At 38.8% G+C, this 26,951-nt stretch overlaps 1 protein-coding gene across 2 annotated transcripts in view; it reads right to left on the bottom strand.

Annotated features, from left to right (window-relative positions):
• The window catches only part of HSDL2 (hydroxysteroid dehydrogenase like 2), a 69,197-nt gene extending 42,635 nt beyond the window's left edge, over positions 1–26,562 (bottom strand). Inside the window, exons 1-6 of one of the 2 annotated variants that reach the window (XM_078436578.2) lie at positions 26,305–26,562; positions 14,400–14,563; positions 13,151–13,249; positions 7,601–7,715; positions 1,555–1,658; positions 772–870 (exon numbers count right to left, since the gene is read on the bottom strand). In XM_078436578.2, coding sequence (XP_078292704.1) covers positions 772–870; positions 1,555–1,658; positions 7,601–7,715; positions 13,151–13,249; positions 14,400–14,563; positions 26,305–26,321 — 598 coding nt within the window. In that variant the 5' untranslated portion in view covers positions 26,322–26,562. Of the gene's footprint in view, positions 1–771; positions 871–1,554; positions 1,659–7,600; positions 7,716–13,150; positions 13,250–14,399; positions 14,564–26,270 lie in introns of both variants that reach the window. The other variant, XM_078436577.2, reaches the window with a different exon arrangement.
• Between the last annotated feature and the right edge of the window lie 389 nt (positions 26,563–26,951).

Genomic DNA, 26,951 nt, shown 5'->3' with positions numbered 1-26,951 from the left:
GATCAGGAGTCAGATGCTCTTCTGACTGAGCCAGCCAGACACCCATTTTCTATTTTTAGTTAAATTATTGTTTTTCCTCTATTTGTTTTCTCCTTCTGGGGCTCCTGATATTTACATGGGAAGTCCCATGAGTCTATTTTCTTTTTCTTCAGAGTGTTTTTGCTCTGCATTTTGAGATATCTCTTACACTTCAACGTCCAAGCTACTTATTCAGGTGTTAACAATGACCACTCAATCCTTCAACTACAGTTTTTTTTTTTAACTCAAAACACAATCTCTGTGTAGATCCAGAAAGCATTTTTATGCTATAATTCAATCTCCTAAGTAGCTGTTGCATTTAGTTGTTTTTTTTTTTTTAAGTAAACTATGACTAACGTGGATCTTGAACTTAGAACCCTGAAAAAAAAAAAAAAAAAAGAACCCTGAGATCAAGAGCCACATGCTCTACTGATTGAGCCATGACCTTGGGATCATGACCTGAGCCAAAATCAAGAGTTGGGACACTGAACTGACTGAGCCACCCGGGTGCCCCTCTTTTTAATGAAACTCTTCAAGTGTCCCAATGTTCGATGTCTCTAGCATAGTAACTGGCTTTAAAGTCAGTCATGTAGTCCAAGTCAAAGGTAGAAGGTGACTGAAAAGAGCCTTGTATGTATAATAAAAAGTTTAACTTGTTTGCCACCTCAACCTACCCACCCAAGATGCATCTCAAAACTGTCAAGGACAATAAATGAAAATCTAATAAATGGATATATTTTTTTAAGTACATACCTGTTTTAGGCCATAATGCATTGACTGCAATTTCACCCTTAAATTCTTCTGCCATTCCAAGCACACACATAGACATACCATACTTAGCAATGGTGTAAGCTGAAAGAAACCACAAAGAATAGGATTTAATTAATGGACTAATTTGTGAGTATAACCAATTTCTGCAGCTATACTGCCAGTGAAACAAGAACAAAAAGTTGCAAATCTGTTTAATCTAGTCAATTAAAACTGAACTTCTTTCAGTTTTACTGGGAGTTTCTATTCCAATTGCCTGTCCAAATTTTAGTAAATTATGTACAAAAAAGGACTAAGTATCTGATGCAACTATATTAAAGGAAGCACCTATACATAATTCTTATAGGTTAGCATACACACCTCAAATCATTAATTTGCTGTGAAAGTGAAAGTACTTCATAGCTTTTAACCAACTTCATTGAAGAATAAGTTATATACAAAAACACACCTACTGAGACTGGAGGGAGCTTTCTGGAATGATGGAAATCCTTATCCCGATTTGGCTATTGGTTATGCAGGTGTATACACATTTGTCAAAACTCATCAAACTGAGCCGTTAAGATCTGTGCATTTTATTGAATGTAAACTATACCTCAACGTTTTAAATTACAGATAAAAGATGAAGAATCTACTTTCCAAAGTGCTACCAATATTGCACAGAAACTTTAATGTTGAATACTATGTACAAATTTTGATCACATCATAGATACACTGACTTAATACAAAGCAAATTAACCAAACAAACCATCCCCTCAACCAACCACCTACCACAGTGCTGTTTGAACCACAATGGATTTAGGTTCAGTGGTGGACTGAGATTGAGGATATGGGCAATTTTACTCTTTTTCAAATAAGGAATACATGCTTTAGATCTGAAAGCAAAAGAAAACACAAGTCAACAGCTTTCTAACAACTTACCCACTTTTTAAAATTATATATTAAAAAAATTTTTTTTAATTTATTCTTAAGACAGAAAGGGAGAGAGAAAAAGAACATGAGCAGGGGAAGGACACAGAGAGAGGGAGACAGAATCAGAAGCAGGCTCCAGGCTCTGAGCTGTTAGCACAGAGCCCAATGTGGGGCTTGAACCCACGGACCACGAGATCATGACCTGTGCTGAAGTTGGATGCTTAACCAATTGAGCTACCCAGGTGCCCCTAAAATTATATTTTAAACTACTTCTACAAAGCAACTAAACTTGCTCAGTAATGTAGTGTACTTTTTGTTTGTTTTCACTTTTCTAGAACAAAGACAGGAAAAGCAGTAATTTTCAATCTTTGAAGTTTTGCTTACTAGCCTAACATGATCTGCTTGATGAAAATAATCAAATCCTTGGTACATTAGCCTTAAATCCAACTGAGGCTACCCTCAACTACATCCTTCCAATTCTCCCTCCCCAACACACACACACACACACACACACACACACACACACACACACACACACACACACTTTTCGTTAAGTTAATGTATTTGCCGGCCAGCAAAGGCAGCACTATAGTAGAGAACATGGTACGCAAGTCAGACAGACCTGGGTTCATACCCTCTTTCTGCCTCTTCATTGTGTGATCTTAGGCAAAATATATTCTAACTCTCAGTTCATTTGTAAATGCTGGTAACACCTACTACCATCGAAGACTGACCAAAGGATTAAAATGAGATGATAAATATGAGGTACTTAAAACAGTACACAGGGGCGCGTGGGTGGTTCAATCGGTTGAGCATCCGACTTCAGCTCAGGTCATGATCTCACAGTTCGTGAGTTCGAGCCCCCCCTGTCAGGCTCTGTGCTGACAGCTCAGAGCCTGGAGTTGCTTCGGATTCTGTGTCTGCCTCTCTCTCTGCCCTTCCCCCACTCACGCTTTCTCTCTCAAAAATAAATATTAAAAAACTTAAAAAAAAACAGTGCATAACTAACCATGAAATAAACAACTATTATTACTATTACATATGCTAACTTATTTCATCCTAGTAGGTGTGGTATTCCTGCTACCCTGGAGGTGTAGTTTAATAACAAAACTCCCAATACATTCCCAAATTTAATTTGCACCAATATGCAATGCAATATACTTCTGGGAGCAATATTTAGTTTTTATACATTTTTAAAAAAATGTTCAAAAAGATCCAATATTTTAAATTTATTAAGCTATAACATACTATATGTAGATTAATAGTTGTATAGCTTTTAGTTTTGCATCACATTCAATAATTTCTAGGATTTTGAATTAGTTCATTCTTCTCGTTAGTTTTATGAACATGTACAACATTCTCATTACCTGTTTTCAAGCCTACATCTTTTCAAGCCTAGAAACCAAATACAATCCATATCACCAAAGGGTTTTTTAATACACATTGTTTTCCCTTTCCAAAGGTGCTTTACTTTTGTGGGGGTGAGCTGGGGAGGGGCAAACAATATTACAGCTAATACTCATTAAAATAGTGAAGATGCACCTCAAAAATCTCAAGAGGAAAAAAACTCCAATCTATTCTAGGCAATAAGACCATGACCACATTGTACACTCAAAAAGTAAAGAACTCATTTCATTTACATTATACACAAGAGCTTCTCCTTTGATCTATTAGACAAAACCTTTCCACCTGCACTTTGCCTACCCGGCCCTCAGCATTACTGACCCTAAATCAGCTGCAGTTTTAACAGTAATAAGCCCTATCTTACATATTAAAAACTATTAGTGCCATGCTTAGGTACTAATATTTCAGCTTAATAAAATAGTTAAGCTTACTGAAAACTTACTGTGTGCTAGGCACTGCACTTACTACTCTTACACGAATTATTTTACCTAATTAGGGTTATGAGCTCAAATGCCTATAGGGTATTTGAGTAAATGAATAAAGTAAGCTGGGTACAGGAAAAATCAACCGTTCAGAAATACTACAATTAAACTTTATTACTGAATTTCTATAAGCATTTAACATGATACCAACACATATAACACCTGAGGTTAAATATTTCATTGAAACTTATAAATTGAAAATATAAATTAAGGGTCTGCCTTCTATCCCCTCTCTGCCTTCCAACCCTGTTTCTCTAAACCTTTACAACACAAGTCACAGGCCACAGAGTCCTGCGTGCCAGGGATCAGGAAACACTTTTAGATCCTTGCTGAAACCTCCAAACAGGTGAGTTCTTTGGGCCTTGCCCCCACTCTCTCCCTCACAATGATTCTCAGGCTTGCCTGAGAAAACAATCTATACCTTCCCTCCATGAATAAATGGGTGTCACAAAATAAAAAATAAAATGGAAATATTTCATTATCAAATTTCTCTTTTTCACCTTCCACAGAGGGCCAAAAACCTGACACCTCTTCTCTGGTCCAAAGGCCAATGTCAAGTCTTTCATTCAGCATTGCAATATGCCTTTAACTGGAAAAATATTTAGTTTTATTTTAAAAATAGCTGTTCCAGGGGCGTCTGTCTGGCTCAGTCAGTAGAGCATGTGACCCTTGAACTCAGGGTTGTGAGTTCAAGCCCCATGCTGGGCATGGAGCCTACTTAAAACAAAAATAAAAATTAAAAAATTAAATAAAAAAACAGCTGTTCCTAAATGGAGGAACTTTCAACAATGAATAGAATCTTTGTTTTAAAAAAGGGTTTATATTTTAGGGTATCTATTCCTGAGATATATGTAGATATGCTATTTCAATGTACTCATATTTAGTTTTGAGTACCTTAGTGCCATATGGCTTACACGTTCCATTTGTAGTTCTTCAACTACACAAGTAGTATTCATTGAAAAAGGTAGCTGAACAAGGTTAGTTCACTATCTTATAGTTTGAAAACAGTGGTTTTTTTGTTTTCTTTTGAACTGAACCTTCAAATCTATAATTGCAAGAATGTAGTTTAGGCCATCATTTTCATGTTTAGAAAATGACCATGGTATAGGAAAGGGGCCAGATTGCTCTTGCCAAATGAGTTTTCCAAAGACGTAATTTCACAAGGAATGATCAATGACAATCAAACATTTGTGTTTACATAAGTCATAATATCAACTGAAAAAACTGTCTTTGATCCAATCTTTCTATAGGAATTGAGTTGGGATTTTATCATGGGTGGTAAAAAGTTGATTTCTGGGATGCCTGGGTGGCTCAGTCGGTTAAGCATCCAACTTTGGCTCAGGACATGATCTCGCAGTTCGTGAGTTCAAGCCCTGCATCAGCCTCTGTGCTGACAGCTCGGAGCCTGGAGCCTGCTTCTGATTCTGTGTCTCCCTCGCTTTCTGCCCCTCCCCCACTCATGCTCTGTCTCTCTCTTTCTGTGTGTGTGTGTCTCTCTCAAAAATAAACATTAAAAAAATGTTTAAATAAAAAAAGAGTTGATTTCTTTCAAATTAAAGCCAAAATGTCTTCAACAATACACCATTGCCACATAATCTCATCACAGAGCAGACAATCATGTTTGTAGCTCACATGAGTAAAGCATCTAACTAACTGTGTGGTTGAAACCGTGGAAGTGTATGTGGTTCTTAAAACTCATAACATAGTCCATTGTTAACTTTTTAGCAAAAGCAATTCCTAATGAATAACACAATGAACAAAATTATCTTCTGCATCTCTGTGAAACATTTCTACATTAGTTTAGTAAGTCTAAAATTAACACTGACCATTTGGGCTTAAAGTTAACAATGACCATCACAATAGCATTATCTATAGTTATGGTTACTAAAATTTTGACAAATCTATATTAAACTTCCTAAGACGTTTCTCTTTTTTTTTTTTTTTTTTAATTTTTTTTTTTTTTTATTTTTTAATATATGAAATTTACTGTCAAATTGGTTTCCATACAACACCCAGTGCTCATCCCAAAAGGTGCCCTCCTCAATACCCATCACCCACCCTGCCCTCCCTCCCACCCCCCATCAACCCTCAGTTTGTTCTCAGTTAGACGTTTCTCAACACTTAACAAGTCATTTCCATGCTCATGTCATGGATACTAGTCTAAAAAAATCTTAATCACCTCAAAATTCTCTTGATCCCTTAAATAAATAAAATTTGGTGAGTGGAGTATTTATATCTGTGGCTTCATCGTCTACAATTGAAACTGCCACAAATGGTTTAACTTTTCACAAATCGTTTCCTTCTAAGCCTTAATTCAACATGCTGAGCAACAGTATTCCTGGTTAGATTATACTTTCTAAATGCTTTTTAAATGAATGTTTATATTTAATCAAAATTCTTTCACAAAGTTACCATCTGTAAAAGATTTTGATGCCCAGATAATTTCTTCATGTAACATATGACTACATCACAGAGCTGCAATGCTTATTTTAGCTGAAAATAAACACAAATCCTATTGAAATGTTAGTCCTTTTCTAGTTCATTAAGTTTTTCACCACAATCTCTTCTATATCTTTGCGATAGTTCTTACTAGGATTTGATTCACTACACTTTCCATTCAAGAGAGATAATATCTTGCATATTGAATTTACAGAAATATGCGCCACATCCACAAAGTAGTAAACTCTAATGCATTTTTTTTAACATATGGTCCTCCTGGCATATGTCTCATTTTCCCACTTTAGACAGACACATGGGTATGAGAAATATTTTATTTCCCTCTTTAAGAAAAACAGCAAGGCAAGTACAACAATAAAAATGGCAACCTTTAAGCCTGTCCTCAGCATCCAAAAGACAGCAGACTCATGCCATCTACTGAGGCAGCTAATACTCTCACTCAGCTACAGCAGCTCAAGGTTGCCACATGAGTATGCTGTGGCCACATTGTCTAATGTTTCAATAAAAAGCCAGAAATCTGGATCTTTGTGTAAATCTAATCTTTTTCATATACGCAACTAATAAAATTCTGAACTAGAAAAGTAGCTAGTAAAAACAAACTTTTTAAAATGGTCAAGGCCTAGTTTTGCATACCCAACAAAACACATCTGAGAGAAAAGTTCAAGACTATTAACAAACTTTACGTTTAACCCTCACAACGAATCCTGTGATTTTATCATCCCCGTCTTACAAACGAGGAAACAGAATCTGCAAGAAGTTGCTTGCACAAAGTTATGAGATAGCACATCAGAAAGGGTGGGAAGTAGGACTTGAATCCTACTCAAAGGAGTCTAACGCCAAAGCCCAAGGTCCTAACAAACTATTTTGTGTGTACATGTAAGGCAGATACATATGAGACACCTAGAAGGCAGACCAACAAGTTCTATATTGATCTATCCTTGTGTCCGCATGAAAAAAAAAATGGTAGAACCTGAGGGTAAATAAACAGAAAAAAAAGGAACAAACAAGAGTGGGCTGTCTGACCCATCCAGAACAGATCACGACTACATTTGCTTTCATTCCGTATTTTGTATTGCCCCTGATAATCCCCAAGATAGCATTAGCCTTTGTTACATAAAATGGGATTCACAGACACCTGAAGCTAATAAATATAACACTCTATGTTAACTATACTGGAATTAAAATTAAAAATTTAATAAAAATGAAAAAAAATGTGATTCTTAACAGGCTTCCTCTTACTTATATAACTAAAACCTCGGGTTTTTCAGAGGAAGGAAAGGTGATTGCTAGCTTGAATAATCAGAAGACTTGGTATGCATGTATATATTTATTCATGCAAATGTTTGAAAATGCTTGGGCTATACTTTAGACTTTATTAGATTCACAGAGAAAAGGAGCTCTGAATAAAACTGTTTAAAATACCATCTACCAGCTTGGAGCACTTTTAGGCCTTTGTAACAAGTGACTAGGTTTTAAATTGTATTGCTGATCTGGTTCAAATCTGTTTATAACTAGTTCTCTAAGAAAACATTGCAATGTTCTCCCCAACAACTCTAACTTACGTCAGATAGGTGCCTCTGGTGTTGACATTCATCATCAAATCCACTCTCTTCATAGGCGTTTCCAATGTGTTGGTCAAGCTAATGGCACTGGCATTATTCACCAAAATATCAATTCCTGTTTTCAAATAATCAGCTTCCTATTAATGCAATTTAAACTTTGTAACAAAAAGAAATAACATTTACACTGTATAGTTGAACCCTAAGTTGGTTCACAAATACTTCTTTTAGATAATATGACTGACCAATATGCCAATGCAAGACTCAATAGCTGTGTTAAAACACCTAAGTATTTTCACCGGCACAATGGAGATAGCCAATCGCCAGAGCTTCGCGTGAAACTGTAAGGCTTAGTCCTCAGTGATTTGTAGCTTCCATTCTTATTTGTTCTCTTACCTCCTGGTCTTCCCTCCTTGTCTCCAAGAACCTTAGGTTAACTTCCTTAAAGTTCTCCCTTCTCTCTAGCATCTTTCCAAGGCCTGTCCTCCTTCCAAGCTCACTGACCTCCCTCCTAAGACCCTCACTTAAATAAAAGAGGTCCTTCCTGGTCTTGAGAACTGGGAAAAGAAAAAAGACCTAGAGTGAATTTTCAATTCTAGGTAAATCATCAAAGTATATCAAATTTGTTTTAGTAATTCATACACAAAATAAAATTAATTTAGAATAACAATTATTTATGTATATTCTGTCCAGTTCCTCTATATGTAACATATTTTGTTTACAGGTTTAATTACAAGTTTTAGTTAAATAATGTTAAATGAAAATGGTAAAATACAGAAGTATCTTAAACACTTCTCTGTTTCTACATGATTCATAGTTCTTTTTAAAGGGCACTTAATATTCCATCAAATAGAATATCATAACTTCTACTGCTGGGGTTATACTGTTGCAATAAACATTATTTGTTATCCTCTTAACTTTCCTATGCTCCTCTCTCACAGTATGTGGATAATGGCTTAAATAAGTCTATTATACTCACTAAAACATTTTTGTCATAAGCACCCTTTCTTCATATATACTAACACTATAACATTTTGATCACATCCTCATTCCCCAATTTCTACATCTTTTTGTATACAGTTTGTGTTGCTAATGTTTTCTTAAAATGTGTCCTTAGAATAACTTTAGACTCAACTACATTACATTTTATACCTTCATTATAACAAAACTCAAACTCAAGTAAATCACCTGGATATCTGAGACAAGTACCAGGCCCTGTGACTACCAACTTTCTAGAAGGAACATAATGATGGCTGCCTTCACAAGGAGTAAAGACCTGTGAAAAAAAGTTTTTCTTTTTTTTTATTAACGTTTTATTTATTTTTTTTTTTGAGAGAGAGAGAAAGAGAGAGAGAGACAGCACCAGCAGGTGAGGGGCAGTGAGAGAGGGAGACACAGAATCTGAAGTAGGCTCCAGGCTCTGAGCTGTCAGCACAGAGTCCAAATGGGCCTCGAACCCATGAACCAGGAGATCATGACCTGAACTGAAATAGAACGCTTAACTGAGGCACCCAGGCACCCTTAATTTTTTTTTTAATGTTTATTTTTGAGAGCGAGAGACAGAGCACGAACAGGGAAGGGGCAGAGAGAAAGGGAGACACAGAATCCGAAGCAGGCTCCAGGCTCTGAGCTGTCAGGGCAGAGCCTGACACGGGGCTCGAACTCATGGACCATGAGATCATGACCCGAGCCAACAGAAACTTACCCAACTGAGCCACCCAGGCATTCCCCTATGAAAAGAATTTTTAAATATAGGACATGCTTCTCATTCCACAAAGCTATGAGCTACTCAACCACATCAAAGATAATCATGGAGTGGCTATTCTATATAAGGCTAGGGCCTAAGAGGCAAGAAAGATGATACTCACTAAAGAAGCAGCCAGGTGGGAGCAAAGCAAAATGAGTGTACATCTGAGTGAAACACTGGACTGAGGAGTATATACACCACTTGCATAGAATTACCCTCTTCAGAGAGATGAAGGTAGCAGGGGTTAACCAGTCAATAGATTCCTTAAGCAAATCCAGACTTTATTGACTTCATCTCTCCCACTATGTGACAACAAATGACAAGTATGTTAGCAGAACAAACATCTGGGCCCACAGGCAAAGAAAGGAAATGAGAAACGAAAATATACTGGTGTGGTAAGCTGTATTTGACTTGCCAATGCTAAAGAAAAAAAAAAAAAGGCTCCAATCAAGATGTAGGTTAAAATTTCTAAATTCCAAAGGCCCAAATTAAAATGGATTAGGGAACAGTGAAAAATAATACACAAACAGCATATATACGCCAGCTACAGAAGAAAAAAAGTAGCAGGAAAGAATGTTTCTGTGGTTTATGAAATAGCATAATTTACTCAAGGCTTGGACAACTCAAGGTGAGGGAAAGCAAGGTGTTAGGGAGCACCCTGTGGTAGAGAACCCTGAGGGCACAGGTTTGAAAGCATTATCAGCCGCTCAGAACTTTGTTAAAGACAACTCTGCAGCACAGAGAAATATCAGGAAAAGGTAAAGTCTTCCCAACAGGCAGAATTCACAGGCCTACAGAATTCCAAAACAGAAGGCCACAATAGTAGCAACCACAGTATGCAACTAAAACCAAACAAATAAAAACTAAAGGTGTGGGATCTTTGTGGAAAAAAAAAAAAAAAAAAAAAACAAAAAAACAAAAAACACAGAGCGGGGGAAAAGGAGCATCTTAGAGGTCATCTCTTATAAATGTGGCATCCACCATAATTATGAGAGAGCAGCTGAGTGGTTGAACAGAGCTCCCTCTTTTTTTTTTTTTTGAAAGAGAGAGAGAAGGAGAGAGAGAATCCCATGAGGGGTAGAGAGCAAGAGAGAAGTGGGGCTCATGTTCACCTGAGACGGGGCTGGAGCTCACCCGAGATTATGACCTGAGCCGAAGTCAGATCGGTTGGCTTAACCAACTGAGCCAACCAGGTGGCCCAACCGGGTTCCCTCTTAATTGTGCATTGTTATGGCAGGAAAGCAGAAGCTGATAGTTAAAAGGAAAGCAAAAAAATTTAAATACATCAAAGTGGATACTAAGGAGGAAGGAAGGAAAACTTAAGACTTCAAAACAGAGATAACTCCACTGCCAATCTATAAATTTATCAAAAAGATAAAAGTGTTTCAGACACCTCTCTCAATAAAAAGTAGCAAAATATACTGAGAGATTTTTTTCTTCCTCAAAGGTATGGAAAACACATCCGCTTAAGTGAAAATTTCTACCAACAGAGTTTAAGTTCAGAGACACAAATGCCAGATCAATAGTATGGATCAACTGGCATCTGAAAACACAGAAGCCAAGATTTCCTTTTGCTCCTTTCATTTCCTCTGTCCTGGAAAAGGAGATCATATGATTGGCAGAACTGGATTAATCCAACATTGAAGATGCTGAAGGAACGATCCCATAACCAATGGAAGACAATCTATAATGGCTAAATAAGAAATCCAGACCATCCATGTTTCTGAGTGAAAATTCTTTGGCTGGGACAAAACAGAGTATGAAAATTGAAGAGATTTCAATGTGGGTCCTTAAATTCTCTGTGGCAAGAAGAAATTAATTTGTGAGAATTCAATTTCTCTGTAGGAGCCCAATACTGCCCAGTGGAGGTGCGTCCCATTTTTGACAGGCATAAATTAATGTGCTATGCTGTCATGTACTATAGAATGTGTAAGTCTTTCTGGTGAATCAGGATAGATCGCACAGCTAGAATTCAAGATGGAAGTCAAACAGGGGGTGAATTCTGGGCCTATACAGTATGGCTTTTAAGTACCTTTAACTAACGTCCTATCTTGACCTAATGTCTCTACATTTCTTGGGACCATACTGACAAGAGCTGAATTGCTGACATTTTCCAGGAGAAAGACAGAAATAAAGACAGGAAGGGCTTAGACAAAGGTGGTGGTGGCTCTCTCTGATATTCTGATGATCTCATTCTCCAGGAAGGATAAAGTCACCCTCAGTTGACAGACACAACAGAAAAAACTAACACTGAACTAAATATAGGAGGGGCACCTGGGTGGCCAGTTAAGCGTCTGGCTCTTGATCTCAGCTCCGGTCATGATCTCGTGATTTGTGAAATCCAGCCTTACGTATGTTGGGCCTTGTGCTAACAAGCATGGAGCCTGCTTGGGATTCTCTCTCCCTCTCTTTGCTTCTCTTCCACTCAAGCACGTGTGTACTCTATATACATACATACATAAAAAAAAAAAAAAAGAACATAGGGAAAGGAAAAGCTCCTGTCTACCCCCTTTCTCTTTCTACTATCTACTTTCTCCCTTAATTCTTCCCTAAAAAGGAATGTTTAAGCTAATCAGGCCAAATCTTAATTAGCACTAATTGGCTACTTTTACTACCAGGTGAAGTTATTTTAGATAAAAGGTCCTGCACATGAACGTGGCTTCCTCTCCTTTCTCTTCCACATGTGTCCCTATCAGTAAGAAATAAATAAATAAAACCAATAATTTTGCATTCTCTTTCTTCTTCTCACATAGGCATTGACATTACTTTGCCAGGTAGGGGTTAAGACTTTGGATTTAAAGATAGAGGCCCCACTTGAGCCAAAGCTGTGTTCCGATCCTTTATAACACAGTGCTCTGCACCGAAGGTTATAAGCACAAGCCATGCTAACAATAAAATATTATCTTGTTTCAATTACCTTGTTGTCAATTATCTTTCACGTATACATACAGTCTCTGGAATACTATGGGGGATGGGGAAGAGTGATAATGGTTTGGGCAGAATTTGGACATGGCCAGGTGCCTTGCTATAATACCTTCAAAGCCTTAGCTCAATCCCCAACACCTGCCTTCTAGGAGCTTGTAAACTAACTGAGGAGGAAAAAACCCACTAAGATCTAAAGCAGTACAAGAGAAGGATCAAAGGAATGATTTAGGAATTCAGAGAAAGAAAAATACACTTGTGATAAGTCAGCAAGGTCAGGAAGAAGGTAAGATTTAACCACAGAAAGGTGGGATTTCAAAAGATAGAGAAGGGAGCATTTCAGGCAGGATTGGAGATGGAGAGGTGGGCACTAGAGAAGCCTCAGGAAGAGAAAGAGAAAAAGAGACAACATCTTAAGGCAAGGATATGGAAGTAAACTATCTGGGCAGGAGTAAAGCATTTACACAGGGGTATAAAAAAAAAAAAAAAAAAAAAAGGAACCAAAAAAAGTCTGTTGAGATCAGAATGCGAAATACCTTGAATGTCAGTAAGTTATCTACACTTTATCCAATAAATACCAAAGAGTCATCAAATGATGGGCTACATTAATTGAGGAGAAGCAAGAAGATGGGATCTGGGAAGCTCATTGATTAGACATATGTATTGTCAAGGGCCTAACTTTATATTGAATGGTAGATTTGTTATATTATTCAAAATAATTTTTAGCAATAAAAAAAGTCATCAGATGGTTTTAAGCTGCATTTCTACATAACCAAATACTCCTACCTGGTGATCCTTCAATGACTTAGAAAATTAAAAAAAAATTTTTTTAATTTAAATTATAGTTACAGTATTCAATAATTATTTCAGAATTAAGGCACTACCTCCAAATTGCTCCACTGCTTTCTCCACAGCATTATTGATTTGCTGTTCATCTCTCACATCAACAGCACATGGCAAGGCCTTTCCTCCAGCTGCTTCGACTACAAAGAATAAACAAACAAAAACAAAGCATTGAGGCATTCAAATACTAAACTTTCCATTCTGATATGAATCAAAAGAAATAAGTATCCTATTTTCAGAAAATCAATATAAATAAATATGTCTTAGAACTACTAGTGATTCTACCCTACAGTCGGACAGACTGACTAACCCATATCCAGCCTCAGATTAGAAAAGCCAACTCTATTAAAAAACAAAAAAAAGGGGGCGCCTGTATAGCTCAGTCGGTTAAACATCTGCCCCTTGATTTCGGCTCAGGTCATGAACTCACGGTTCCTGATTTAGAGCTCCTCTGAACTGACAGTGAGGAGTCTGCTTGGGTTTCTCTCCTTCTCTGTCTCCTCCCCCTGCTCTCTCTCTCTCTCGTTCTCTCTTAAAAAAAAAGGGGGGGGCAAGTAAAAAATATCCTATTAAAAAGAAAAAAAGGGAAGGTAATTTTAAAAACCTTTATTATGAAAAATTTCACAAAAAATATACAACACATAGTATAATAAACTACCATGAATCTATCACTTATTAATGATTATTAATGCTTTGCCAGGTGTTTGAGTTGTTTAATTTTTCTACCCCCGATCCTGTTTTGTTTTTGGCTGGTATGTATTTTAAAACAAATCTCAGGCATCATTTCACTCATATGTGTTCCCCTAACATAACCACAATGCTATAAACATGACTAACAAAACTAGCAATATTAACCAAAGTTGAATTTTAAGCCCACCCTCCCGGTACTGTGTCTAGCACAATGCCTTGAATATAAGCACTTGATAACTGTGAACTGAAAGTATTAAGATGACTTTCAAATGGCACAGAGAATAAATAACATGGAGAGCTTTCTCGAAGTGCTCACATCATCCACCTCTCCATTTCCACTCCCCCATTTTCTGCGTAGATCCAAGAACAACTGCCCTCAAGAGACATGATTTTTAATGGGAGTCTCTCACATCGCTCAAAAGTGATGGGAAAAAAAGTTTCTGAATCACTGCCCTCAGCTGACAAGATACTTCTTTAACCAGATAAAATGATTTTTAGGGTACCTTTCCAATAGCTACAATTAAACTCTCCAGTAAATTCTCTATGTATTGAAACCATGGTTAGGACATTTCATGAAATGGCACTGTCACATTCACTCACTTTCTTCAGCAGCAGTATAGATTGTGCCTGGGAGTTTGGGGTGTGCTTGGGTGGTCTTCGCAGCAATGACAATGTTTGCTCCATCCTTTGCTGCTTTCAACGCAATAGCTTTGCCAATGCCACGGCTGGCACCTGTGATAAAAACTGTACATCCTGCTAGCTTCCTACAACAGAACAAATATGACCTTATAGGAAGCTCAATGTTTTAATTATTTATTAGTAACAGGAACTTCTGCATATTTCACAATACGTATGTTTCCCCTTCTGAAACTTGCTCTGAACCTTCCTCCTTCCCTCCCTGATAGCTAATAATTCTGTGATATTGCCACTGCTGTAATATTATAACGGCTGTTGGCCAGTCTTGATATGATTTGGCAATCAAAATCTGCTCAGATACAAGTAAATCTTAAGAAATAAGGAATTATTAACCTATATAGACATGTATTTTTTTCCCCACAGAAAAAGTGTTAACAAAGCTTATTTTTGAGTGGTGGTATTATGAACAAATTTTATCATATTTTTATATTTTTCAGGATTTTTCAAATTTTCTACAATGAATACAAACCCACTTAAAAGAAATTATCTGGGGGTGTCTGGGTTAAGCATCCAACTCTTAATTTTGGCTCAGGTCATGATCTCAGGGTTTGTGACTTCAAGTCCCGCATCAGGGTCTGCACTGACAGCATTCTCTCTCTCTCTCTCTCTGCCCCTCTCCTACTCATGCTCTCTCAAAATAAATAAATAAACATTAAAAAAAAAAAAAAAAGAAATTACCTGAAAGCAAATAATTGTATAATGGATGCTCATCATTGCTCCTAATAGCCAGAGTGGAAACAATGTAAATATCCAACTGATGAATGGATAAACTGCAGCATATCCATACAGTGGAATAAATTCAACAGTAAAAAGGAAGTACTGATCCGTGCTAAATGGGTGAACCTTGAGAATATTATGCAAGTGAAAGAAGCTAGTCACAAAGGACCACACATTGTATGATTCCACTTATATGAAATGTCCAGAACAGGCAAATCTATTGAGACATGAGGACAGTGGTTGCCTAGGGCTGGGGGCAGGAGTAGTTGGGAGTTGAGAGCTGAGGGGTGTGAGGTCTCTTCTGAAGATGATAAAAAGGTTTTAAAAATTGTGGTGTTGGTTGCACAAGTATGTTAATTTACTAAAAAACACTGAATAGTATACTTTAAAAGGATGAATTGTGTGGTATGTGAATCACATCTCAATAAAGTTGTTAAACAAACAAACCTAAAAGACTGGCAAAGAGCTCAGAGTACTGATGGAAATTCTCTGACCCAACTGTACTGAGGAAAGTTCTCTGTGCCCATTCATCTACCATAACTTTTTTTTGTTAAGTTTATTTATTTTGAGAGAGAGCGCAGGTGCATGTGAACACGAGTGGGGGAGGGGCAGAGAGAGAGAGAGAGAGGGAGTGAGAGAATCCCAGGCAGGTTCCGTGCTGTCAGTGCAGAGCTCGATCTCATGAACTGTGAGATCATGATCTGAGCCGAAATCAAGAGTCGGACACTTAACTGATTGAGCCACCCAGGCACCCCCATCTGTCTTAACTTTAAACTTTCTATTTACTTAGGTGTTAGGCAGGAAGGAAACATCTAAAATAAAATCAGGTAGGGCGTGTCTAGGTAGCTCAGTCTGTTGAGTGTCTCTCTTTTTTTTTTAAATCTTTTAATGTTTATTATTTTTGAGAGACAGAGAACAAGTGAGGGAGGGGCAGAGAGAGAGGGAGACACAGAATTTGTAGCAGGCTCCAGGCTCTGAGCTGTCAGCACAGAGCCCAACGCGGGCCTCCAACTCATGAACTGTGAGATTGCGACCCAAGCTGAAGTCAGACGCCTAACCGACTGAGCCACCCAGGCAACACGAGTGTCTGACTCTTGATTTCAGCTCAAGTCATGATCCACAGGTCGTGGGATCAAGCCCCACATTCGGCTCCATGCTGAGCGTGCAGCTTGCCTAAAATTCTCTCTCTTGCCCTCTGCCCCTCTCCCCCACTCATGCTCTCTCTCTTTCTCTCTGAAAAAAATTTTAATAAAATAAAATAAATAAAAGGAAATAAAGTCAGGGAATAGGGAGGAAAACCACTCCCCTGTTTATTTTCTAAATGCATATAAAAAGCTTGCCTAAGGAGAAGGATGAAGAGAATACAGTGGAAGTGACAATGACAAAGAGAAAAGGGGACAGTACCCAAAGATTAGCAAGTTTGTTAACAATGTTAACATGTTTTGAACATGGGAAGGGTTTTAATATCATGAATAACCAGTTTGGTAAGAAAGAAGCGGGGTGGAGAAGAGGGGAAGAGACAGAGGTGGTGACTATTTTTAGTGAAATACAGCAAACATACAAAAAGCACATAAACTAATGTATATAAAGAACAAAATAATATGAATTGCAAGAAAGAGAAATAGAATATTACCAATACTCCAGAAGCCACTGGTCTACTCCTCTAATTCTATCCTCCTCCTTTCTTTCCTACCCCACAAAGTAACAACTACTTTACATAGGATTACTTATTCCTGTTTTTTATCATTTCTAATACCAACATAAATGTGTCTAAGCCATGAGCCAAATCCAACCCTCCACCTGTTTGTGCATAGTCCTAAAGCTAAAAACTTTAGGGCCAAGGCTCGTCTGTAAAGTTTTTACAGACGAACGTTCTACCATCAATTTGATGATAGCGAACACTAACTTTAAACCTCAATGAAGCCAAACATTACCTCCCTGCTGTGGATTGAATTGTATCTACCTAAGTGAATGCTAAAGTCCTAACCTCTAGTACCCCAGAATGTGAACTTATTTGGAAACAGGATTGTTGCAGATGTAATTAGTTAAGATGAGGTCATATTGGGGGCATCTAGGTGGCTCAGTCGGTTGAGCATCTCAGCTCAGGTCATGATCTCATGGTTCGTGGGTTTGAGCCCTGCATCAGGATCTCTGCTGTCAGTAGAGCCCACTTTGGATCCTCTGTCCCCCCCCCTCTCTCTCTCTCTGCCCTTTCCCCACTGGTTCTATCTCAAAATAAGTAAACTTAAAAAAAAAAAAAAAAGATGAGGTCATATTGGAGTAGGGTGGGCCCTTAATCAGGTCACAATCTTGCTGTTTGTGGGTTCCAGACTCAAATCAGGCTCCACAAGGACAGTGCAGAGCCTGCTTAGGATATTCTCTCTCTCTCTCTCTCTCTCTCTCTCTCTCAGCCCTTGCCTTGCTTGTGCTCTCTTTCTCTGAAAATAAATAAACTTTAAAAAAAAAAAAAGAAGAGGAATGTATTTTTTCCCTCCCTTTGAGTCTGGATTAGCTTTATGGCTTTTTCTGAGCAACAGAATATGACGGAGGTGATATTCTGAGATTCCCAACCCCACACTGTAAGATAGCTGGCAGCTTTCACTGTCTCTCTCTTGGTAGCCAGATGCCATGATGCAGAGGGACAGATTACCAAACGATGACAGGCCAAATCCTGGAGGGTGAGAGGCCATCTACGATGTTTCAGGCCCAGCCAAGGACTCAGCTACATACAACCATATAAATGACCTCAACTTATACTATGCAGAACAGAAGAACCCAGTTAACCCAAGCACTGTGGATTAAAAAAAAAAAAAAATCACTGTTGTTTTAAACCATTATGTTTTAGAGTCACTGGTTATATAGCAATGGGTAACTGAAATCCACATTGAAGTTCAGCTTTCCCAAATAATGCTAAACACCTTTCCAAAGAGGTTAATACTCCTACTAGCAGCAATATATGCAGCAATGTATGAAAGTTCCCATAAAAGTTCCCATATCTTCCAAGCCTTAATGTCAGACATTCAAAATTTCTGCCAATTTGGTAGACATGAAATGGTACCTCAGTGTTTTTATTTATTTACTTATTTTATTTATTTATTTATTTATTTATTTATTTATTTATTTATTTATTTATTTTTAGAGAAAGAGAACATGTGAGTGGGGAAGAAGGGCAGAGGGAGAGAGAGAGACTCTGAAGTGGGCTCCACTTAACTGAAGCATGGAGCCTGACACAGGGCTTGATTCCAGGACACTGGGAACATGATCTGAGCCAAAATCAAGAGTCAAATGCTCAACCAACTGAGCCATCCATGCACCCCTCTCTGTGGTGTTGTTGTTTTATTTTTTCTTTATTTTCGTTGTTGCTGTTGTTTTTAAATGTTTATTTATTTTTGAGAGAGAGCACACAAGCAGGGGAGGCACACAGAGAGAGGGAGAGAGAGAATCCCAAGCAGGCTCCATGCCCAGTGCAGAGCTCTATGCAGGGCTTGCTCTCAGGACTGTGAGATCATGGATCAAGCCGAAATCAAGACATTCAACTGACTGAGCCACCCAGGCACCCCCTCTCAGTGTTTTGTTTTGTTTTTAAATGTTTATTTATTTTGAGAGAGCAAAACAGAGGCAGGGAGGGACAGCATAAGCAGGGGAGGGGCAGAGAGAGAGAATCCCAGGTAGGCTTCCCACTATAGCATGGAGGCAGACTAAGGGCTTAATCTCACAAACTGTAAGATCATGACCTGAGCTGACCTGCAACCAAGAGTAAGATGCTTAACGGACTGAGCCACCCAGGTGCCCGGACAGCACTGTCTTAAGTGCAATAGCTTTATCAGTCTTGATAACTGATAAGGCAAATATTTTCAGTTTGTTCTTCCTCAAGAGTTTCCTGGCTATCTTTGGATCTTTGCTTTCCTACATATTGTTTTAGAATCAGCTTATCTAACTGTGTAAGCAAATCAGTTGGGATTTTGATAAGAAATTTTATTGAACCTATAATTCAATTGGAAAGAACTATATGACCCTGAGTGCTCCAATCAATGAACATGATATTGTTCTCTACTTCACACAATGCTTATCTATACTTACTGGTAATATTAATTTTGATCATCCAATCATTGTGTTACTAGATATCTCCATTATTAATTACTATTCTTTCCCTTGCAACTAATCAACAATCCAGGCAAAAACACTTAAAGACCACTATAAAATTTTTATTATGAAATTTTCAAGCAAGTCTTAAATACTGTAAGATCTCATGTTTAACAATGCATCAATTATCAAAATTTTGAAAGTGATTATCAGGAAGCAAATCTCAGAGGTCATATAATTTCACCTATAAATGCTTTATAGTGTATCTCTTTTTACGTAATATCATTATGACTAAGAAAATTTGTATATTTATTTTTTTGAGAGATAGAGATAGTGCGCACACACTCACATGCCAGAAAAAGGGGGAGAGGAAGAGAGAATCTTTTTTTTTTTAATAATTTTTTAATTTCTATTTTTTTGAGAGAGACAGAGTGTGAGTGGGGGAGGGGCAGAAAAAGAGAGGGAGACACAGAATCCGAAGCAGGCTCCAAGCTCTGAGCTGTCAGCACAGATCCAGACGTGGGGCTCGAACCCACAAACCGTGAGATCATGACCTGAGCTGAAGTCAGATGTTTAACTGACTGAACCATCCAGGCGCCCCTTGGAAGATAATCTTAAGCAGGTTCTATGCCCAGCATGGAGCCCAATGCGGGGCTTGATCTCATGACTGTGAGATCATGACCTGAGCTGAAATCAAGAGTCAGACACTTAACTGAGCCACCCAGGTGCCCCCATTATCAAGACTAAGAAAATTAACAGTAATTCTTCAACATCATCTACTACTTATCCATTTTCAAAGTCGTAACTATCTCAAAAATGTCTTTTTATAGTTGGTTTGATCAAATCAGGATCCTCTAAGGACCTCACACTGCATTTAATTGCTATAAGTTTCTTTTAGTCTGTAACAGCTCTCCTTCCATTTTATTTATGACATCTATTTGCTCAAGAATATAGATTATTTGTCCTGTGGTATACAGCCCATATCTTAGATTTGGGACTTCTGAGTTTTACTGCTAATGTACTGTATTACTTGCAGTTTTTGCTTTATGTAAATATGTGATTTTTTTCACTGACTTGTATCCTGAAAATTTGTTAAACTCTTATTAAATCTAATAACTTAGTTATATATTATTTTGGTTTTCTATATAATATGAACTGCAAATAATGACAGCATTGTTTCTTTCTCTCCAATCCAGAGACGTTTATTTCTTTTTCATGCCTTATTATTACTTTTTTTAATGTTTACTCATTTTGGGGGCGCCTGAGTGGCTCAGTTGGTTAAGTGACCGACTTCAGCTCAAGTCATGATCTTGCAGTTTGTGAGTTCAAGGTCTGCGTCGGGCTCTATGCTGACAGCTCAGAGCCTGGAGCCTACTTCAGATTCTGTGTCTCTCCCTCTCTCTACCCCTCCCCTGCTCATGCTCTGTGTCTCTCTGTCTCTCAATAATAAATGTTAAAAAAAATTTTTTTTAATAAAAATTTTTTTTTCAATATTTATTTATTTTTGAGACAGAGAGAGACAGAGCATGAACGGGGGAGGGTCAGAGACAGAGAGAGACACAGAATCCGAAACAGGCTCCAGGCTCTGAGCTGTCAGCACAGAGCACGATGCGGGGCTTGAACTCACAGACCGAGAGATCATGACCTGAGCCGAAGTCGGACACCCAACTGACCGAGCCACCCAGGTGCCCCTAATAAAAATTTTTTAAAAATGCTTACTCATTTTTGAGGAGAGGGAGAGCACACACGCAAGCAGAGGAAGGGGGAAGAGATAAAGGGAGACAGAGGATCCAAGCAGGCTCTGCACTGTCAGCCCAGAGCCCGATGCAGGGCTCAAACTCAGGAGAGTTCATAACCTGAGCCAAAGTGGGACACTTAACTGACTGAGCCATCCAGGCACCCCTCATGCCTTATTTATTTGAAGAACTGTTCCCAGATGGAAGGTCAGAAATGCAAGAAGACATTAAAACCAAAAAGATTAAAACAAACAAAACACACACACAAAAAAAACCCCACAAAAACACTGGTAAATTAAGAACAGAAATCAATGAATGTATTTATAATAATTAGTAATAACATAAATAATAAATAATACTTGTATGGTTAAAGAATTAAAATGTATTGTTACAATAATGTAAGTTTAAAACAGAGTGATTAAAGTTTTGTAGATCCTTACAGTTTGAGGGAGCGGTAAAATTTTATTTACTTTAGAGATTTTAAGTTATTTACACGTTAAAATTTCTACATTAAGTGGCACCTGGGTGGCTCAGCTAGTTGAGCATCTGACTTTGGCTCAGGTCATCTCACCATTCATGAATTCAAACCCCCACATTGGCTCTCTGCTGTCAGCACAGAGCCTGCTTTGGATCCTCTGTCCCCTTCTTCCTCTGCTCCTCCCCTGCTCACACTCTCTCTTTCTCAAAAATAATAAATTTAAAAAAACATTAGGGGTGCCTGGGTGGCTCAGTCGGTTAAGTGTCCAACTTCGGCTCAGGTCATAATCTCGCAGTTTGTGGGTTCGAGCCCCGGGTCGGGTTCTGTGCTGACAGTGCGGAGCCTGGAGCCTGCTTCAGATTCTGTGTCTCCCTCTCTGACCCTCCCCTACTCGTGCTCTCTTTCTCTCTCTCAAAAACAAATAAACATTAAAATTTTTTTTAAAAAACATTAAAAAATTTATACATTAAATGTGATAAATAGAAATCCCAGACCTTGGGGCACCTGGGTGGCTCAGTCAGTTAAGTATCCAACTCTTGATTTTAGCTCAGGTCATCATCTCACAGTTTCGTGGGATGTAGGCCCACGTCGGGCTCTGCACTGATCCTGTGGAGCTTGCTTGGGATTCTCTCTCTTTCTCTCTCTTTGCCCCTCCCCTGCTCACACTCTGTCTCTCTCAAAAGAAATAAACTTTAAAAAATTATAAAAAAGAAAAAAGAAATTCCAGACCTTGACAGTTTTGGGAGACAAGGATGGGATGCTGACACAGGTATGGCTTTCTACAAGAAAAAGGACAAGAGCGCCAGGAGCCAGCTTAGCGGATATGAAAAAACCCCCAGTAACACACTCTTGCCCGAGGCAAAGGGGGAGAGTAAGGATCTTCATCTGTTCTCTTAAGGAAGCAGACCAACTAGAGGAAGGTATATACTATAAGTTACAACAGTATTTGAATTATTGTACTAATATCTCTCTCCTCCAATAATAAATCTACTAAGTTCAAGTTCTCTTTATATTTCTTTCTTTTGTTAGACCAAATCCCTCACAAGGTATACAAATTACTATGTTAAAAATTATTTCTTTTTCTCTGTATATTTGGGATAAATTTGATATATAGTTAACTTCCTTTGTTAATGTTTGCATTCCATTTTAGCTTATTTTCCCTCATCTTTAGTGAAGGATGTTGTAAAACACAGACATGGTTTAAAAGTTACAACCTTATAAATATGTACACTCAAATCTCTTACCTGTAGGTAACCAGCTTCAATTACTTCTGGCTTCTTATCCTTGTAGTTCTTTTTTCAAAATATGCAACTACACACATGTATGTATAAAAACACACTGTGTGTATGTGTGTGTAATTTTCCCTTTTTTATACAAAAGGTAGTATATACAGACTTTTTTTTTTTAATTTTTTAAATGTTTATTTTTGAGAGAGAGATAGAGCATGAGCTGGGGGAGGGGCAGAAAGAAAGGGAGACACAGAATCCGAAGCAGGCTCCAGGCTCTGAGCTGTCAGCACAGAGCACAATGTGGGGCTTGAACTCACAAACCGTGAGATCACCACCTGAGCTAAAGTCAGATGCTTAACCGACTGAGCCACCCAGGCTCCCACCATAGACTTTTTTTTTTTTTTTTTTGAGAGAGAGAGAGCTTGTGCATGCTAGTGGGGGAGGGGCAGAGAAAGGGAGGGAGAGGAAGAGAATACTAAGCAGGCTCTGCACTCTCAGCAGGGAGCCCAAAGCAGGGCTCAGGGCTGGAACTCACAAACCTAAGATCACGGTCTGACCCGAAATCAAGAATCAGATGCTTAACCAACTGACCCACCCAAGTGCAGGGGCACAGACTATTAAAGTGATTTTTTTTAGTCTAAGTATTAACATGAAAATGTCTTAACTGTTGCTTTAAAAGCTCCATCCCTTTGCCTTTGGTCTAGCTGGACTGATTCCCAGTAGGATAAAGGACATTTTTCTCCTCACACTGAATCTAAACTTGTGAATGGCTAAAACTTGCTAATGTAGAATTAATCTATAACACAGTTTACCAAACTTCTCTGGTATCTCAAGATCAGAGTCAATGTGATGAAATTTTTATTAACAATTTTTAAAAAGAAAAACAATAACTTAAAAAAAAACTATACAAGTTACTCTAAAGTTCATTTAGAAAAATAAACATCCAAGAATAACCAGGAAAATTCTGAAAAAAGAAAAAAATTCAAATGAGACAGAAACCACCCTTCCCAAATATTTAAACATTTTATAAAACTAGAGTAATTAAAATAGTTTGGCAATAGTGCATGAATAGACACACTAATGTAATAAAATAGAAAATCCAGAAACAGATCCTTATACATACAAGAATTCAATATATGATAGATGTGGAGTTTCTAACAGAAAAAAAGATTAGTCAGTCAATGGTACTAACTGTGCAGCCAGCCATCCGAACCAAAATGAAGTGGACTTTCTAACCCACTTCCTATGTCAAAATAGTAAGCAAAATAGTATTTCACCTCAGGTGGATGAAAAATCTGAGTAAAAACGAAAGTAATACAAATAAAAATACTAGAAGAATACTTACCGATTCAAAAGAAAATCCTAGTTTAAGATGGCCTTATAGGTTGTCACAAAACCACAAAGCCTTAAAAGATTAACTCTGACTTAGTAAAAACATGTTTTTTCATGATAAACAAATAGTATAATCAAAATCAAGACACAGTGGAAAAAAAATCCAAAAATATTTGTACCACATATGATAAATTCTTTTCAAATAGCACTCTCAGAGATCAATAAAACCTAATTGTGGGGGCACCTGGCTGGCTTAGTCAGAAGAGCCTGCAATTCTCAATCTCATGGTGGTGAGTTTGAGCCCCGTGTTGGGTGTAGAGATTACTAAAAAAAATAATAAAAACTACAAACAAACAAACAAACAAACCTAACTGTGGAAGCCAGAAAAAGAAAAGACACACAGGTGGCTTTAAATCAGAATTTCTCATCTGCACTGCTAACATTTTGGACAAGGTTAAGTCTTTGTTGTAAAGGGCTATCCATCCTGTGCATTGCAGGATATTTACCAGCATTCCAGGACTCTAAAGATCCAACAGCGTGCACCCCCACGCATACACAATTAGGACAACCAAAATGTTCCCAGATATTGCCAAATGTCCTATGAGGGTCAAATTGGTAAAAAGATCCTCATCCTCGCTCGTGATGCAAAATTTAACTGTAACGAAGTGCCATTTTTTTTTTCAATTAGGTTTTTATGATGAAACATTTTGTTGTTTGCCAACATGTTGGATTAGAAAATCTCATTCATCCTTTTTACCTCTTTGGAGTGCTAAGGATATCAGCCATCAAAGTATATCAGCCATATACTTTTTCATTCAGGAACTTCACTTCCAGGAATTTATATATAGACACACTCAAATATGTGCAAACAGTGGATACAAGGATAATCATTGCAGCAAATATGCAGTAACAAAAACCTAGAAATGATCTGGTATTCAATGACAGGGGACTGGTACATCAATAAATAAATTATGGTACATCAATAGGATACCATGTAACTACCAAAAGAAAAAAATCCACATATACACACCTAAAATGTGTGTCCCAATACATATTATGTAAAAATGGCAAGGCCCAGAAGGGAGTTTGCTACTATTTTTAAAAGTGGTGTGTGTGTGTGTGTGTGTGTGTGTGTGTGTGTGTGTGTTTAAGGTGGTGTGCAAATGTTTATAAATGCATAGACTATCTCTGGAAACAAACCAGAGTAACTGGGGGACTGAATGTTAAAGATGAGAAAACACACTTTTTACCTTAACCATTAGAGCTGTTTAAGTCTTTTTGCCATGCGCCTGTATCTTTCAAGCAAATTACAAAATAGACATGTCACTCAGCTCAAGACACCTACACTTTACAAAAACAGACAACAGAATGGTGGTTGCCAGGGTCTGGAGAGAAAGAAGGAGTTGTTTAATGGGTATAGAGTTTGTGTTGCAAGTTGAAAAAGTTCTGGAGATTGGCTGCAGATAATGTGGATCTACCTAACACTACTGCACACTTAAAATTGTGGCTGCGTGGCTCAGTCCATTAAGCCTCCGACTTCAGCTCGGGTCCTGATCTCACAGTTTGTGAGTCCAAGCCCCACCTTGGGGTTTGTGCAAACAGCTCAGAACCTGGAGCCTGCTTCATGTTCGGTGCTTCCCTCTCTCTCTGCCCCTCCCCCACTTGCGTTTTCTCTCTCACTCTCTCTGAAAAATAACTATTTTTTAAAAACCGTTAAGATGGTAGATACTGTTATGTGTATTTTACCACAATGTTTAAAAAACTTAAGTGAACCGTCCCCCCCAAAAAGATACCCATACTTTAAGATTAGTTTGTTACTCATTTGAAAATCACTTTTTAAACACCCCATTATTATTTCATTATTCCAGAATTGAGCGTTCAGGAAAAGTGAAGACTCACTGGCGGTGCAGCGTTCTAGTGACCTTTCACCTAGAACTTGAAAGACCTCACAAGCCACGGAGAAACCCACGGTCGGGCCCGCCCCGCGAGTGGCGGGGTAACCCACTCTGGATCCTTTACATGTGAGAGAGATTTGCACGTGGCTGCCACCCCGAAGTACATAACTCCGGGTTACTCTCACGCATCACCGCAGATTCCATGAACACCGCGTCCAGCGCAGACCAGCACTCCAAGGAGCGCCCTCCCACCCCTCGGAACCCAAGCCATCCACTCCAGCCTAGCCGCGCACCACGCCCCTTACCCGGTCTCCTCCCGCGGCGCCCCCATCCCCTTACCCGGTGTTGGGTAACATGACTTTCCTAGGGCAAAAGTGGTGGCGACAGCAATGGCACCAGCGGCAGAGAGCGGTGTGCGAGGGGCGGGCTTTCCCTCCTCATTTACGCCAATCCCCCGAGGCCCCACCCCGAGGCCTGCGGGGAACCGGCGCTTCAAGTACTCGCAGATCTCTGAGTGCGCCTGCGCACGCCGTGGGCCTCCTGGCTCTTGGAGCTAGTTTCCTCCTTCCCCGGCCTGGCCCCTGGAAACTAGCTCTCTGCGCTAGCGTCGGGAAAGGCAACTCCACCCCACCTCACTCGCGGGGCTCTGCGGTGACAATCGGTCTCCCGTCGGCGTCAGCCGCTACGCACGCTTTTTCCGGCTCTGTGAAGGCCTCCTAGGCGCAGCGCTTCGTTCCTGCGCCGGTGGGGTGGCCGTTTTGAGTCGTGCACTAGGGACCTTGAAGGCTAGGGTGCGGCTTCTCCTCTGCAGACACTGAGCTGCGAGTACTTGGCTCTCCCTCTTCTCTCCCTCTATGACCCGAACCTGGGAGCCTGTCCAGCTGCATGCGCTCCGTCGAATTTCCCCTAGTAGGAACCAGTTTTCCTCGGCAGGTACTTTTCTGCCAGAAGCCGGCCAGCGTCGCATTTGGACTCTCCCATGGAAT

The sequence above is a fragment of the Panthera onca genome, chromosome D4, assembly GCF_046562875.1.
Source record: "Panthera onca isolate mPanOnc1 chromosome D4, mPanOnc1 haplotype 2, whole genome shotgun sequence".
In the NCBI taxonomy this organism is placed as follows: Eukaryota; Metazoa; Chordata; class Mammalia; order Carnivora; family Felidae; genus Panthera; species Panthera onca.
The sequence above is the reverse complement of the archived record's forward strand: the minus strand, read 5'-3'. Positions and strand labels throughout refer to the sequence as shown.